This window comes from Trachemys scripta, chromosome 11, assembly GCF_013100865.1.
Source record: "Trachemys scripta elegans isolate TJP31775 chromosome 11, CAS_Tse_1.0, whole genome shotgun sequence".
NCBI classification, from domain to species: Eukaryota; Metazoa; Chordata; order Testudines; family Emydidae; genus Trachemys; species Trachemys scripta.
In genome coordinates, this window is record NC_048308.1 from 26,331,033 (window position 1) to 26,347,909 (window position 16,877).

Consider the following 16,877-nt stretch of genomic DNA (forward strand, 5'->3'; position numbering starts at 1 on the left):
GTCCATTGCAGTCCTTGTTCTGATGCAGAATGCTGAGTAAATGTACTTAGTAACTGTACCTCTGTGAATCAACCTCAGCCAATACCTAACAAATAGATATCAAAGGACTTTTTTTTTTTAACCATCGATGGAGGTGATAATGATAGATTTGTCTACCCTGCCCCTTTTCCATACATTCTTAATCTTTATTGCAGATTGTCAGCCATGGTTTCTAGTTCATTATATTTTCTTTATGTGAATGGTGCTATATCACTATGGACAGTGCTCATATCTGTAGGATGCAAATTATCTAGTTTAGGTTGATAGTTAAGGTTAATATTTTAAAACCCAAATATTGTCCTGCTATTCAAATAAAATACCGTTTCATTATCATTTCAATTGCATTTCAAGATCTTTCTTAAAAACAAGCCTTTTGAAATCTCCCAATGTGGGGATAAATTGTGCCTTCTCCTTTGCCAGCCTGCTGGATTGGGGAGATGGTGCAAGGTGCATGTATGCTGGGCGTGGGACAGGAATAATCTGTTTCCACTGGGAGGGGTAGTGCTTTCTGTACTGGTAACATGGCCCTGTGCAATCCTGCACTCCAGGATAGCTGGGCTGGGAGAACAAGAGCCCATCTGTGCGATGCGTCTGCCAACACCAGGAAGTATTATGCCTTTGAAAGACACAATGCCTTTAAGAAGCAGTGCTCCAGCAGTGTACCATCTCCTCCTGTCTCTTCAGTCAAAGCTCCATGGCTGAGGTTTAAACGGCCTCTGTGGAATGTGATTAACTGTGCCATAAGGAATTCAAATAATATCGTTAAACCACCACAATCATGTTGTCTTGGTTTGCTCATGTCTGACCTCTCTCAGTGCTAAGCCTGTTGCAGTCTCTCACATTTGTTTTCTCTTTCTCCACAGAATGCAATGAACTTGCCACCAGACAAAGCCAGGTTACTTCGGCAGTATGACAATGAGAAGAAATGGGAGTTGATCTGTGATCAGGTAAAGGGGAGCCATAAGGGTTTTTAGCATTGCAGTCATTAAGGGCTTAGTAAGGGGGACACTGTCAAGGACAACTTTTTCTATGGCTTTTCATTTCTTTGGCTTTATGCTCCATTGTTTGTAGCATCCCTTAGAAGCTATCCAAAAATACTTCTTTCCCATCTATTAAATAATATTTCTTTCCCATCTGATCTTACTCTGTTCTATTTGATATTTCCCTCTGCGTTGACATTAACATTAATGTGGCATAGATTTAAGGAGGGTGACCTTTCTTCACCCTTAGGATGCTGGTTTGAATCTGACCTAGATTAGTGATGCCCCAAATTATTACTGTCTCTTGGTCTATGTAAAATGAGGGGGGTTCCATTCCTCTTGTACAGCTTCACAAAACCACTATCACACCTATCACCCTCAGCAAAGCGTGAATGCTCATGGAGCTGAACTATTTCTTTATTTCCAGTTGCACGACTTCAACTTAAACAGCACCATATGCCAAGAAGTGTTCGTGCACTAGCTTCACTGTTTTGTCAGCACAGTCCTGAGAATAGTGTATGATCGTTAACATGTTGGCTCTGCAACAACAAAGGAACAGAAAACAAAATATTTAAAGAACAAAGAAGAGAAAAATGGCAGGACATAGATTTCAGTGCTAACACCTAAATCAGATTGTAATTTACACAGCCATTGCTAATAACACAAATCCTGATTCTGTTCAGCCTGGGGCGAAAGAATAAGATGTACTGTAAAGATGTAACCACAGAGAAAAAGTTAGGATATAGGCACCCAGAGTTCAGGAGAATCTCTGATCACGTTGATGAATCATGGACAGGATAGTAAAAAGCTCTGTGGGACATCTCTCATACATCCCCCAGAGGAGTAGAGTCTGTTTATCTTGAGTAGAGTCTGATTATCTTGATGTAAATTGCAATACAGAGCCATCTCCTTGTGTTACTTGAATATTCTATACAAAACATTTAAAGTGTTGTACTACTTAAAATTACTGCTTACTGAAACACTGCGGTAAATTGCTTAATCTACTGTAAGTAACTACTATTCTCAAGGATTATTGCTTAGAGCATGTACCGTCAAAGTTTAAATAATGAATTGTGAGATTTGTCCGTGGTTTTATATGGTCATTTTGCACCTGTAGAAGACTGAGGAAGAAGGAAGTAACCATATCACATGGCTTAGAACTTGTCATGCATTTACAGTACACAGCTGCTGCCACTTCACATAAGTTTTGAAATCTTCAGATAAAAAGATAACAGAGCTGAGACAACCAGGTGGCGACATACAACACAGGAAACATGAGGGAAAATCCGAGTAATTAGCGGCACATTTTCATCACTCTATTTAAAACACACTGAGTCAGATTCTCAGCCAAGATAGATCCCCTTTCCATTGATCTGATAGCGATGGCACAGAGAAGTCACTGAGCTGTCCTAATGAGCTGCTGTTGGTTCTCTTAATGTGGGGAAAGTGGAATAGAGTCAGAATAACTGGCTTTATGCAACCCCTTCCTGGGTGCATCCCTCATACAGGGCCTGCATTGGGGTAGTAGAGGCATGTGACTGAAATGCTATTTGCCACAGCTCCCTAGCTGCCCTGACATCACCTTGGGAGTGATTACCAGTCAGTGTAAATTAGAGCAGCCATGAGGCAGACGTCTATAAAGAGAGTGTAGTAGAGCATATGGTGCATAAAATATGTGTATCTGTCCACATAATTATGGCACCAAGCTAAAACACATTCTTCCATGAATAGGCTTTGTCTGTAATATATGTTTTCAATTTTAATTGAAGCAGAACATGAATTGCTGTTTCGTATTGACATCATTCATTACTCTATGCCATTTTTTCATCTTTTTAGTTAAAAAAGAAAAAAGTAAGTGAATTAACATAACTGCCTGGGAAATTAACAACTTTCATTCCATACAGTTCTGTGCTGGATTTAAAGTAATGCCCTGAAGGAGGAAGTTCCTAGATTAGAGCAGTGTTCTCAGACGATGTGGTTTGTGGCACATTTCCTGGTCATCTGCCTATGAAATATTTTGAGAAACACATAGTGGGGAACAGGGTGGAGAGAAGTGACTCCAGAAAATGAACTTCTTCTTACAGATTTCAGAGTGGTAGCCGTGTTAGTCTGTATCAGCAAAAAGAACGAGGAGTACTTGTGGCACCTTAGGCCTTGTCTACACTACGAGAGTAGTTCGATTTTACTTAAATCGAATATTTGGAATCGATATTGCAAAGTCGAACGTGTGTGTCCACACTAAGGACAGTAATTCGACTTTGTGAGTCCACACTAACGGGGAAAGCGTCGACATTGGAAGCGGTGCACTGTGGGCAGCTATCCCACAGTTCCCGCAGTCCCCGCTGCCCATTGGAATTCTGGGTCGAGCCACCAATGCCTTCTGGGTAAAAAAATGTGTCGAGGGTGCTTTTGGGTAACTGTCGTCATCCATCCATCACTCACTCCCGCCCTCCCTCCCTCCCTGAAAGCGCCGGCGGGAAATCATTTCGCGCACTTTTCAAGTCATTGACAGCGCGGACGCCACAGCACTGTGAGCATGGAGCCCGCTGCAACCATCGCTGCAGTTGTGGCCGCTCTCAACGCCTCGCAGCTTATCATACAGGTTGCCCTGAGGCAGATGCAGAAAAGTCAGGCGAGGAGGCTACGTCAACGCGGTGATGGCCTGAAGTGTGAGAGTAGCACAGACCTCTCAGAAAGCAGGGGACCCAGCGCCGAGGACATCACGGTGGCAATGGGTCATGTTGATGCCGTGGAACGGCGATTCTGGGCACGGGAAACAAGCACTGAGTGGTGGGACCGCATAGTGCTGCAGGTCTGGGATGAATCACAGTGGCTGCGAAACTTCCGCATGCGGAAGGGAACTTTCCTTGAACTTTGTGAGTTGCTGTCCCCTGCCCTGAAGCGCAATGACACCCGGATGCGACCAGCCCTGACTGTCCAGAAGCGAGTGGCCATAGCCCTCTGGAAGCTTGCAACGCCTGACAGCTACCGGTCAGTCGCGAGCCAGTTTGGGGTGGGCAAATCTACCGTGGGGGTTGTTGTGATGCAAGTAGCCAAGGCAATCGTTGATGTACTGCTGCCAAAGGTAGTGACCCTGGGAAACGTGGAGGCGATCATAGATGGCTTCGCAGCGATGGGATTCCCAAACTGCGGTGGGGCCATAGATGGAACTCACATCCCTATCCTGGCACCGGACCACCAGGCCAGCCAGTACATTAACAGAAAGGGCTACTTTTCCATGGTGCTGCAAGCACTGGTGGACCACAGGGGACGTTTTACCAACATCTACGTGGGATGGCCGGGCAAGGTTCATGACGCTCGTGTTTTCAGGAACTCTGGTCTGTTTAGACGGCTGCAGCAAGGTATTTACTTCCCGGACCACAAAATAACTGTTGGGGATGTGCAGATGCCTATAGTCATCCTCGGGGACCCAGCCTACCCGCTAATGCCCTGGCTCATGAAGCCCTATACAGGTGCCCTGGACACTGAAAAAGAACTCTTCAACTACCGGCTGAGCAAGTGCAGAATGGTGGTGGAGTGTGCTTTTGGACGTCTCAAGGGGAGATGGAGAAGCTTGATGACTCGCTGTGATCTCAGCGAAACCAATATCCCCATTGTTATAGCAGCTTGCTGTGTGCTCCACAATCTCTGTGAGAGCAAGGGGGAGACCTTTATGGCGGGGTGGGAGGTTGAGGAAATTAGCCTGGCTGCTGATTACTCACAGCCAGACAGCCGGGCGATTAGAAGAGACCAGCGGGAAGCGCTGTGCATCCGGGAGGCTTTGAAAGCAAAGTTCCTGAGTGAGCAGGGTAACCTGTGACTTTCTAATTTTGTGTACAGAGAAGCCTTCACCCCACTTCCAACACACGTTTCAAAATAAAAATAGTTCTACTTTGTTAAAGCACACCGTTTTCTGTAATACTGTTTTCGCGGGAATTTTTTAAAACTGGGACGCAGACTGTGGTGCGGAGCGGGTGTAGTGTAGTCGCGCGAATGCAGCTTCTAAACTGAAGGACTGACAGGCTCCGGTGCGGTGGGATGGTTCTTTCAACGGAGCCTGTCACCCCTCCTGATAGGGACTGTGTGTATGGGGGTACTATGTGACTTTGTGGCGGGGGGGGACGCTTACAGATCCCCTGCTGTGTGGCTCTGTGATCCTGCCTAAGGACCGCCGCTTCAGATCTCTAACTGCCCTCCCGTGCCACAAAGTCACAGAGCAACCCACCTCCCACCACATAACATGAAAAGAACCTCCCAGACTAACCAGGGTAAGTAGTCACTGCATCACTGCACTATGTATGTGCCCTGCTGCTGTGCCTGCCCCCGACTATGTACCCTGCCAAAGGTGACTGTCCTGTCCAATTACCAACCCCCTTTCCCCCCCTCCTCCAAAAGAACATGATGGAAACAGTAGTTAACAGAAACATATTTTTTATTAACAACTACACAGGGGACTGGGAAGTGAAACTTGGACGGGGGCTTGTGTCAGGCGGGAAGGAAAGAACTTGTCAAACTTTGGGGACTGAGAGCCTTCTGCTGCTCGAGCTCTCTGCAGGGGTGCAGTGAGAGTTAGCAGGGACTCTGCCGCCTCTCCTTCTGTGCACTTTGGGTGAAGGGAGTATGGGACTTGGTGGCGGGGGAGGGCGGTTAGAGATGGACTGCAGCGGGGCTCTGTCCTCCTGCCTCCGTTCCTGCAGAACATCCACAAGGCGCCGGAGCGTGTCCGTTTGCTCCCTCAGTAGTCCAAGCAGGGTTTGAGTCGCCTGCTGGTCTTCCTGACGCCACCTCTCCTCCCGATCCATGTTGGCTTGGTGCATTTGGGACAAGTTCTCCCGCCACTGGGTCTGCTGTGCTGCCTGTGCTCTGGAGCAGGCTATAAGCTCGGAGAACATGTCCTCCCGTGTCCTCTTCTTCTTATGCCTAATCCTCCCTAGCCTCTGGGAGTGTGATGACAGGCTAGGTTGTGAGACAGTCGCAGATGGGGCTGTGGGAATGGGAAAAAGGGAGTGAATTCCTCAGAAACATAAATGTAGTTGTGAACAAAGAACATAGTCTTTCTCTGTGAACAGGACCATGCACAGCACCTATCACATGCGCACTCAGCACAAGGTCGAATTCTCGGCCTTCGCATTCACTGTCTGTGGTTTTGCAGAGCACTTTTGAGAACCCTGTCAGGACAACGGAATTTCTGTTGCAGGCAGACATGGTAAGCCGTAGATTCGTGGCAGCTTAAAACTTTAATATTAGCAATGGCCTCATTTCACATTGAAATCAATGTCGGTCCCTGCTGCCAGCAATCCGGCAAGCAGGAAGTTTGCTCCTGTCCCACACCCTCGCGGCTGTCCCCGGGAACGATCCCTTTCGGCTGACCCTTTCCCGCCTCCACCGCGTGGCTGCAAACCAGCCAACACTAATAACATTCCCCTACCTCATTCAAAGCAGGTCTTCATGAGCGACATCACCCTCATGAGGATCTCTGAGAGCGACAGACAGAGAATGCTCCGGGAAAGCCTCCAAAGACCAGGGCCGTATGCCGCCATGCTGTGCCAAGCAATGATTCCGGAGTACTTGCTAGTCTCGTGGCGCGGCAACGTGTCCTACTACGGAGGACCCAATAAGGCCGCTCTCCCCAAGAACCTAATGCAGCGGATTTCAAATTACCTGCAGGAGAGCTTCCTTGAGATGTCCCAGGAGGATTTCTGCTCCATCCCCGGACATATAGACCGCATCTTACTGTAGCTGCAGTAGCAGGGACTACACAGTAGAGCGGCTTGGGCAGGACAATCATGCAAAACCGGACATTGCTAGATTTTTTTGAAATACTTGCACTGCCCATGACTGAACCGTTAAGTTATTCAAAGTAATCATGAGAAACCCATTTTTTACATTGTTAATAATCATGTTCTGTTACAAATAAATGTTTAGATGTTTACAACACTTACTGGATGATCCTTCACCAGATTCTGTGTCCGGGGTAACGGCTGGGGAGGGTTGGTAGGGGATCTCTGTAAGGGTGATGAAGAGATCCTGGCTGTCGGGGAAATCAGCGTTGTGAGCGCTGTCGACTGCCTCGTCCTCCTCATCTCCTTCCTCATCTTCCCCGTCCGCTAACATGTCCGAGGATCCGGCCGTGGACACTATCCCATCCTCAGAGTCCACAGTCAGTGGTGGGGTAGTGGTGGCGGCCGCACCGAGGATGGAATGCAGTGCCTCGTAGAAACGGGATGTCTGGGGATGGGATCCGGAGCGTCCGTTTGCCTCTTTGGTCTTCTGGTAGCCTTGCCTCAGCTCCTTGATTTTCACGCGGCACTGCGTTACATCCCGGCTGTATCCTCTCTCTGCCATGTCTTTAGAGATCTTCTCATAGATCTTTGCATTCCGTCTTTTGGATCGCAGCTCGGAAAGCACGGACTCATCGCCCCACACAGCGATGAGATCCAAGACTTCCCGATCAGTCCATGCTGGGGCCCTCTTTCTATTCTGAGCTTGCACTGCCATCAGTGCTGGAGAGCTCTGCATCGTTGCCAGTGCTGCTGAGCTCGCCACGATGTCCAGACAGGAAATGAGATTCAAACTGGCCAGACAGGAAAAGGAATTCAAATTCAAATTTTCCCGGGGCTTTTCCTGTGTGGCTGGTCAGAGCATCCGAGCTCGTACTGCTGTCCAGAGCGTCAACAGAGTGGTGCACTGTGGGATAGCTCCCGGAGCTATTAACGTCGATTTCCATCCACACCTAGCCTAATTCGACATGGCCATGTCGAATTTAGCGCTACTCCCCTCGTCGGGGAGGAGTACAGAAGTCGAATTAAAGAGACCTCTATGTCGAACTAAATACCTTCGCGGTGTGGACGGGTGCAGGGTTAATTCGATGTAACGGCGCTAACTTCGACATAAACGCCTAGTGTAGACCAGGCCTTAGAGACTAAAATTTATTTGGGCATAAGCTTTCGTCCAATGAAGTGGGTTTTAGCACACGAAAGCTTATGCCCAAATAAATTTGTTAGTCTCTAAGGTGCCACAAGTACTCCTCGTTCTTTTTTCTTCTTACAGAGTGTCTCTGATTTTATGAACAACATTGGAGAACTACTAGTTTCATTCTTATTTGAAGAGGCAGATTACCTCACATCTGCCTACGCTGGGTTTCTTATATCTTCCTTTGAGGCATCTGGTACTGGTCACTGCCAGAGACAGGATATTGGACTAGATGGACCTTGGTTCTGATAGCAATTTCTCTGTTCCGATATTATAAATCTTCGGAGCCATGTAGGCCCTTCTACTGCCACGCTAAAAGAGTCTTCCCTGCTGCTAGTTCACTGAACAAGGAGTAAAATTAAGAGTTACTAACATTGGTATCAGAGTTCCTGGGCTCACAGGGCATGGGAGAATTGCTGATGAGATGGTCGTGATTCCTGAAGAGGTGGTGGGTTAGGAGGTTTCCTGCTGCTGCATCATTTGCTCCAGCTAATTGTTTTGGAGAAGTGAGGTGTCATTAGGCCTCTCAATCTGGTTTTAAACCAGACAGTCCTGCTTTTGTAATGTTTGTCTCCCAGCCAGTACTGAGACAAAACCAGACACGATTTTGTCTGGTAGCAGATACTATAATGGATAGCACACCGCTTTGCCCCTGCCAGTGTGACCTCACATACACTGTTCATGCAATGGGAAAGCGGGGTGGCATGCTCTTCAAAATCCTGTGCCCCGGTCGGCATGACCTAGAATGCAAGGTCATGCTGGAAGGGGCATGGCCACACTGGCAGGGGTATGCCTGTGCCATTCCTGGAAAATACCTGAATGTCCAGTATTCCAGGAATGTGCAAGTGGCCACCTGAGTGAGGTGACATCATCCTTGGGAGATCTGATTCTAATTGATGATTGCAAGCCTAGAGATTGCAAGCAGGATGTTCCTGTTTTTGGACCAGAACAGCCCTGTCTAAGGCAGGAGACCATCCGAGGGAGAATGGTGAGAAAAGATTGACACAAGAGAAATAAAAAGCCCCAGTTCCTAGCTGCAAATTCTCTAGCCTTGGAGATTCCTTATTGTGGAGGGTAAACAGAAGGAATCTGGGTATCAGGAATGGTCTGAGTTAGATAACAGGGAAGGTGATAAAGTTTTTTGCATTTGGTAGGCTGCCCTAAGACTTAGGAAATTGTAGAGTTTTGCAATCCTATGGGAGAGTCAGGGCTATAGGCCTTTTCAGGTTTCTGGGCAGAGACTATTGTGAAGGGGACACAAATGTTGCGATGGTAGGGAACGTGTTACAAAGCATTTTCATGCCCCCTGATGGCTAGCTCTTGCATGACATTGCAGTCTCAGAGAAGGCTCACTTCCCAACCAGGGTGTCTTCTGTATTTGAAGCTGTTGGTGGTATGGAGTAACAGAAAGGATAAAAGTAGGAGGCCTACAAGGAACACAATGGTTGGTTGAAAATCACAGGACTGCCACCAAGATTGGCTATTTTGCTGAGTCATTACTAGAGCTGTATGTCGTTTTTGTAATGAAACCCAATATCAGGAAAGTATTTAACCAAAAGGCTCCTGTTTTAAGTATTTGTTACCATCATGGTGCAGGTTCACAGAGAGATTCTCTGAGGTTCATCAACTTTTTGGAGCAAGATGGGGCCTTGATTGGAGTGAGTGGGTGCCTCATTTCCAGTGAGCATGGCTCAATATGTAGTTGTGGGTGCAGAGCATGGTAGCTTCACCTGAAATCAGGCCAAATTTGGTGCTTCGCCTAAGCTTCACTTTAAAAATTTGGGTTGATTGTAACTTGAAACTCAAAGTGAAACTCAGGAGAGTCAAATCCTTGGGGACTAAAATCAGAAAATAGTTTTTTACAAAGCCTGAAAAACCAAATCCCATTCCTCTCAGATCTAGGGTGATGTCTTGACTCTGTTGAAAACAATGGTAAAACACCCTTTCACTTCAGTGGGGCTAGGATTTCATCCCTGGTTATTACCACAGTCAAATGAGAACCATTTTGGCATGTTCCCTGACTGAAGTTCGTATCTCAAAGAGAGTCCACGCTCAGAAGCTGATGTCTTCACACTATGCTGCACAAAAGTAAACAAATCAGAGCCATTAAAATGCTCTAGGCGTTAAGATAAGATCTATAATCACAGAAGAACCCTGGAAGGATTTATTCCCCTTTATACTTGCATTGAACAAGCCTTACTTGTACTCTTGAAAATAAATAATCTACTTCATTTCTAAAACCAAAATTAATTATTAAGCCTTCTGCCCTGAGTTGAGGTTACTGATAAAAGATCTACAGTTCACACTCAATTATTTTCACCTTGACACTACTTTCTGGAACCCAGCCTTCCTTTTCACACCTCCTGCATCTTGACTTCTGACCTCTGTACAATCACTTTTTTATGAATCTTTTAAAGGGAAATGATGTGAAACTATTTTTTCCATGAATCACGGCAGGTTGTGGAGATAGTGCATTATGGAATAGATAGATAGCTTAACTGCAACATCAACACAGATCAGTGGCTGACATTTAAAGCCCTGAACATTAGAGACTACACTACAAGTACCCAGTTATCCTTTGGCCAATAGCCTGGGCATTGTTTTAAAGGCGCAATCAGTCATCACAAATGGCAGAATTGTTCAGACAACGGATTATTTTAAAGGGTATTTTCTGCATGTTGAGTTCAGCTCTCAGATGGATTATTGAGTTCAAAGTCTATTTTACTGATAAAGAAAAACTGAGAGGCAGTTTGATTGTGGTGGAGGCTGAGGGGGTTGAGAATGGATTGTGATTTCTCTTTGACAATACATTACTGATTATTTAAAATAAGTAGCTGATAAGCCCCAACCTCTGTTTAGCTGTTTGATCAAGGACGGGTAGTTGAAAAATAACTTCTTTTGCTGTGTATTACCATAGAGGGCCATTAAGTCTTTGGCAGCAGTTGTCATGATTTCTTCACCCCAAGCACTAGTATATTCAATGTCTCTTTTCTTGCAGATGCCCATTTTTAGACAGAGAAGCTCCATTTATTGGAGACTTCACATTTACATTAAAACCAGATTATTACTATTTTCTTTTTGTACAATGGAATCATAAAGCTTTTCAAAGAAACCTGTTGTGATTAAAAGATGGGTTATTCTTAAGACACGGTCGTATAATGTTGACCCAATAAGCAGTATTACATTATAAAGGTGTAAGATTTCATTTATCCAAGTCATTTTGACAAAATGAAATGGATTAAAGGTCATTCTGTAAACACCAGATATTGAGCAATGAGCTTAAGCGAATGCATATACATTGGTGGAGAAGTCAGATGCTTCCTATTCCACTGATATGATAGGAGGAAGTTAGCATTATTAACTTGTTACAGAGCATCTGAAGAATTCACATAGATTGGCTAGGTCCCTAACAGAAGTGCTGGTGGCTTGATGGCTCAGCAGACTGGTAAAGGCGGAAACACATCCTTCCACTCATATCACCTGCTGAAATCTGGCCTAGATCGTTAGTGATCAAAAGTTGTCACCATCTGACACATGTTGATGCTGTCATTTCATTTCTCAGTGGAGACACAAGCAAATACTATCAGCCTGGCTGCTCATCTTAATAGAGAGACCAACGACTGAACAGAGCTGACCCCTCATTCAGATTAGAATGAGGTACATTAATGGTGAAAGTGTGCGGTGTCCTTAATGCACATGTCATCTAGTACAGAGGACATCAGTAGCTAGGGTAGCCAGGCGAACACCTATCATTGGCACTAAATCCATGTTCAAAACGAAGGAGAAACTCTGTGGTTGGCAAGACTTTGGTTTAAAATTTCACTTGAGCAATTTTTTCAGTCACTGAAACCAACCAGGTAAGCAACCATGGTTTGTCAAATCATATTAGATCCCAAATGACTGTTTTACAAGGTGCAGGGCTCTGAAACTGTCAATGGTTCTGGGCTCTGTTCTCTTTGTACTCTGTGTACTTACTTAACTTACATTAATACTAAGGGTGATACAAGTGAACAAGGGAGGAGGTAGGTTCCTAAGGCAGAAGATGAACTGAATATTTTAGGAGGCAAAAGGATATTGGAAGCTTTCTGGTTTTAGATTGTCTGTTTTCCAGATTCAGGTGAATAAGAGAAGCATCAAGTTCTACTTAGGACCCTACTGATAGGGAAAATATAGAATTCTGACATTTCCTTTTGCTACCAATATAGGTCTTACATTTTTAACTATGAGGCATAAATAACTGTCTTATAACTGTCTAAGTATTATGAGAGCACCCAAGACCATAATTAAGGAAACTCTGGGAATGGTTTTATGCTTATAGGAATTGTTGGTGACTTAAGTTCAGATTCTCATAGGGCCAAGTCATTTAGTGCTGAATGGTTCATCTGCCATACTAGGATTCCCTGCAGCAACCATGCCAGGATATTGTACCAACATAGTAGCTTGAAAAACACTAGATCGAGTCAGTTTCAGAGAAACTTTGTCCAGCTGGTATGAGTCATACTGTGATCACTCCCAGGTAAATGAAATCAATTTACGGTAATGTTTTGTTCAGGCAACATTCAACTCCCCAATTAAAAATTATCCAGCAGTTCTTCACTGAGAGCAGATTTACCCGTTGTTCTTTTTAAAAATCACTGCCATTATTTTCCAGATTTTGCCCGTCTGTATTTCTGTTGCCTTTGTTGCTGTATATAAATTACAGCAATCTTGTCACCAAGGAACCAGGCTGTAGTTCCCTCTCCCTACCAGCCTGTCTTAACTGGATTGAACCAACTACTTCTCAACCAACAACAACTCAAGGTGTTTCTTCAGACACTGTGATAATGGGGAACCAGCATTGTCCACACCTGATGAGAAAGTTGTAGAGTTGGGTGACATCAGCACATTGATAGCACTGTAGCCCATTGCATTTGGAGTGCCCGCTCCAATGGTTTGATATATAGTATATGAAAAAATAGAAGTGATAGGATTTAGGCCTGTAACTCTCTGGGGGATAAGGAGCAGCTGCCCATCATGCAATCTGGGAAGAATGAGTGCAGCTAATTCCATCCACCCAGGCAAGGTCCTGAGCTGGGTCAACAGCCCCTTGAGATAGGATGGTGTCATGATCTGCTAGTAAATCTAATAGTTGCTGTTGAAGTACGCTGGCCAATATTTCCTTGGTAACATTGTTGAGGAAAGGGATTTTAGAGAGACACTAGTGTTGGTGAGGCAGCCAGTGCTGAGTGAATGTTCATTGAACACTGGCTGTACCACGGAATGAGTGCGGCTCCTTTGGAAGCACTGAAATCCTCTGTCACACACACACACACAGGAGGTGAGCACAGTCAGGCCCTTACTCCCTTAGGGCACATTTGTGCCATTGTTTCATGAGCAGGTATCTCAATAAAGTCAATGGGAGACTTGTGTGTGGGTGGCAAGTTAATCAATGACAGGCTTGGATTCCTATGATCATGTGTGTAATCTCAAGAGTTTGGACAATACATTCAACAATTTTTCTTTACCTGTTCTATGAGTTATGGCCACAAGAATCGAGTCAATAATATTCACTATGTTGTGTCTTTATTTTATTACTTATTCAAACAAACAAACAACTTTACCTCCCCCAAGAAGCTCAAACACACAAGCAGATTATCCACGTGGCTGTGCTGGGGTAATTTGTGTTCTTCCTCATTCCATTACTTCCCCACAATTTGTCTTGGGCACTCAATAGGTCATGCCTGAAATGTAGATGGTATGATCTTTGGGGCAAGGAATGTCCCACTTTGTCTTCTGTGAAGTGCCTAGCACCATTTTTGCCACTATAAAATAAATATATAATAATAATTAATAAATTGTATACATCACCCCCACTCCACAGTCTTTAAGCATTAGTATAAAAAAACCTACCGTTTTACTGAAAATTAAGGATAGGCTAATTTACTGCCTATGTAGCTGATAAATAAGGGTTGACTAGAATTGTTAGATTTTGCTTTCCTCATTGCACGTTAATAAGTGCTGTTGCTGTTAATATGAGTTTCATACATACGGAAGGTAGGATAGATCCCATTGTGATCTATTAGCTTTGTTTTATCTCATTCTAAATCTCTGGGATTGCAGTAAGAGGAACTGATGACGACTATATGGCATGAAATTACAAACTGGCTTACATTTCTGCTCTTAAGTTTTGGAGAGCTGAATCTGAATTTTAAATTCGAAGTACGTGTGGTAAAAAAAATAAGTTCAAATGGTTTTAAACCCCTTGCCATATAAATTTTTATTTTGGAAACAGATTTATCTTGTCAGCAACTATTAACAGCCAAAAATGGGATGGGGGTGGGGGGAGGAAATATAAAGAGAGAGCGAAAAGGGTACAGTGTTTTTTAACCTATCATTTGTGGTAACTGAAGAATGTGAATGTCCTGTGAAAAGCAATGTCTCAGTGTCAGTCAGGCAGTGCAGAATCCCAGAGTTCAGCCAGTAGTTTTGTGTTTGTAGTCATAAACACTAGAAACAGTTGCATAGTGCTATATACGAGTGCAAGAAGGAAATGGCATGTGTCCATCCCTGCATAGGGAACTGACACAATCAGTGCATCTACTGATGCTAAATCTTTCTAAAGGGGATGGGATTCAAGCAACGATCATCCTTCCCCTTTTGCATTAGCTAGTGGAATCGAATCAGCACAAGAGGAACACATACTGCATGCTGTAAATAGTATCTGTAGCTCCTACTCCAACATGTGCTCTCCTAGGCTGCACAGAGAATTTCTGGCTGAGTAAACCAGGTCTCTAGGGGTATGTGCAACTGCTCTCAATGTAGGCTCCTATTTGAAAGATAAATATATACCTTAGTATTTCTTTAATAAAATATCAAATTCTGCAGAAACTGATGTGCCATCAGTACTCCATGTTGTGATGCATCTGCATAGATACCTAGTGTAGCATCTATTGTTTTTATCGCTGTAATTCATTGCAAGCTCCTATCTAATTTGTCAGTCTGTGATTCACAGCTACTTACTTGATTGACAAACCGGCTTTTCACTCTTGTTATCTCTGCAGAGTTAGCATAGCTACAGAAAAGTGAGCTTGATTCCATTCCATCTTGTTCAGCAGCAATCAAATTGCCAGTGAAATTCTTGTTGCAGAATCTTTATTACTGGTGATGCTGTGAAAGCCAGAAAAGAACCCAGCCTGATTTTCAGATCACAGGTTGAATTTTCAGTCTCGGTAGAAGACATATACAGTAGAATGTCAGCAAAGATCAAATCCTCTCTGAATATGGAGTTCTGGGGGTACCACTCACTGAAACACAGATCAATGAGATTTTCCTGTTGGGCCAGTGTGAGTGATATTGTATCCCCTACAGGTTAACACCACGGAACCCCCTGACTTTTCCCTGATAGCCAGTAATGCCTTGAAATATGAGTAGAGCACTTACAGTGGGCTGGTACTTTGCTACTCCATAAACCTGAGCAGTCCATGGCAGACCTCATCTTTGAGAGTCCAATCCAAAGCCCACTGAAGTTAATAATGGCTATCTTTTCAGTGACTTCACAAGGCTTTGGCTCAAACCCTTAGTGCAGATTAGTGAATTTCCACAGTATAGGATTGCAGGATATTATTTTTAGGCAACAGCTTCTCAGAGTATAACCAAACTCTTTACAATCATCAGCTAACAAAGTTAAGAAAAAATATTTTCTTGGGTGGACTAAAGACTATGATAAAGATATTTAAAATGAAGACAAAGCCTGAAATAAAGCCACTGGGTGAATTGTATTTAATGGAGAACTCATTGGAATAGAAAAGCTCAATATCTAAGGTTCAGAAGGTCATAAGAAAAGAGGAAAATAATATATTGGCATAACTTTTGCTCTACTATTTAATTACGTACTGTGTCTTCTCAGGCATGGCACAAAGCCAAGAATATGTCAGAGATCAGAGAATTTAAATTAATATTATCTATTAAAAAGGAAGATGTCAGGTGTTCTAGTCAGTAGGGATCTGATAAACGGAGACACTTTTTCTCATCTGAATAGAAATTAATCACTTTTAGATGCTATGCAGAGATATTTTCAATCTGTTGGGGTTAACACTTGAAAAACATGTTCATTAGGCTTGCATACAAATAGCATGTTTCTAAGCTGTAAACCTGCAGTACAATTGTCTCCAGTAAACCCTTCACTTAGAATGGAGCAGAGCTGCTGAATTAGAGGAGTGTGGTTTAGTGACCTGGGCACAAAAGCAAGAGTCAGAAGCTTCTGAGTTCTAATCTTGGCAGTGACTAATTTTGTGGCCTTGGGAAAGTCACTTAACCTTTCAGTTTCTCCATCTGTAAAATGGGAATAATAGTCCTGAAGGGAGGCTGAAATTGAATGAATAAATAAATAGCTGGCTGCACAGTGCTTTGAAGATGAAATGCTAAGAATTGAAGATGATGAAGTTGGCAAACTGCCCAAATGCTAGCAGGTTGTTGTTCAATTATATGTGGCTGCCTTTCCTGGATCCTTCAAGTGAACAATGCTTCTTATTCATATGACATTTGAAAGATCCCTTTGAAGCGAAATGGGAGTGGTAAGTAAGGAACTAAACCAAAATATGATAAAGTGCTGTTGTGCACAAAAATATTATTTCACAGATTGAAAATAACACTGGCTTGGCTTCTAGAACTTGCTATATTCAATTTTGGATCAGTTCTATTACACGGTAGCCAGAATGGTTAGCTGTGTGTTATGTACCACTGTCCAGAAAACAGGTAATTCCCAGATTTACAATAATGTAAAACATTCATTTGCAGGTCGAATGAGAGGCAAAATATCAGTTAATAAAATCCTGTTCTGATTAGCATCTTGACTTGTTCCTCTCACTTGAATTCTGGCATAATTTTAGTGGCTGCTTTCCTTTTATA

The 16,877-nt window shown here is 43.8% G+C and overlaps 1 protein-coding gene across 9 annotated transcripts in view; it reads left to right on the forward strand.

Moving 5' to 3' along the window:
• The window catches only part of FMNL2 (formin like 2), a 268,963-nt gene that overhangs the window by 142,256 nt on the left and 109,830 nt on the right, over positions 1 to 16,877 (forward strand). For all 9 annotated transcript variants that reach the window (XM_034785953.1, XM_034785959.1, XM_034785957.1 and 6 more), the window contains exon 2: positions 903 to 986. In XM_034785953.1, coding sequence (XP_034641844.1) covers positions 903 to 986 — 84 coding nt within the window. The remainder of the gene's footprint in view (positions 1 to 902; positions 987 to 16,877) is intronic.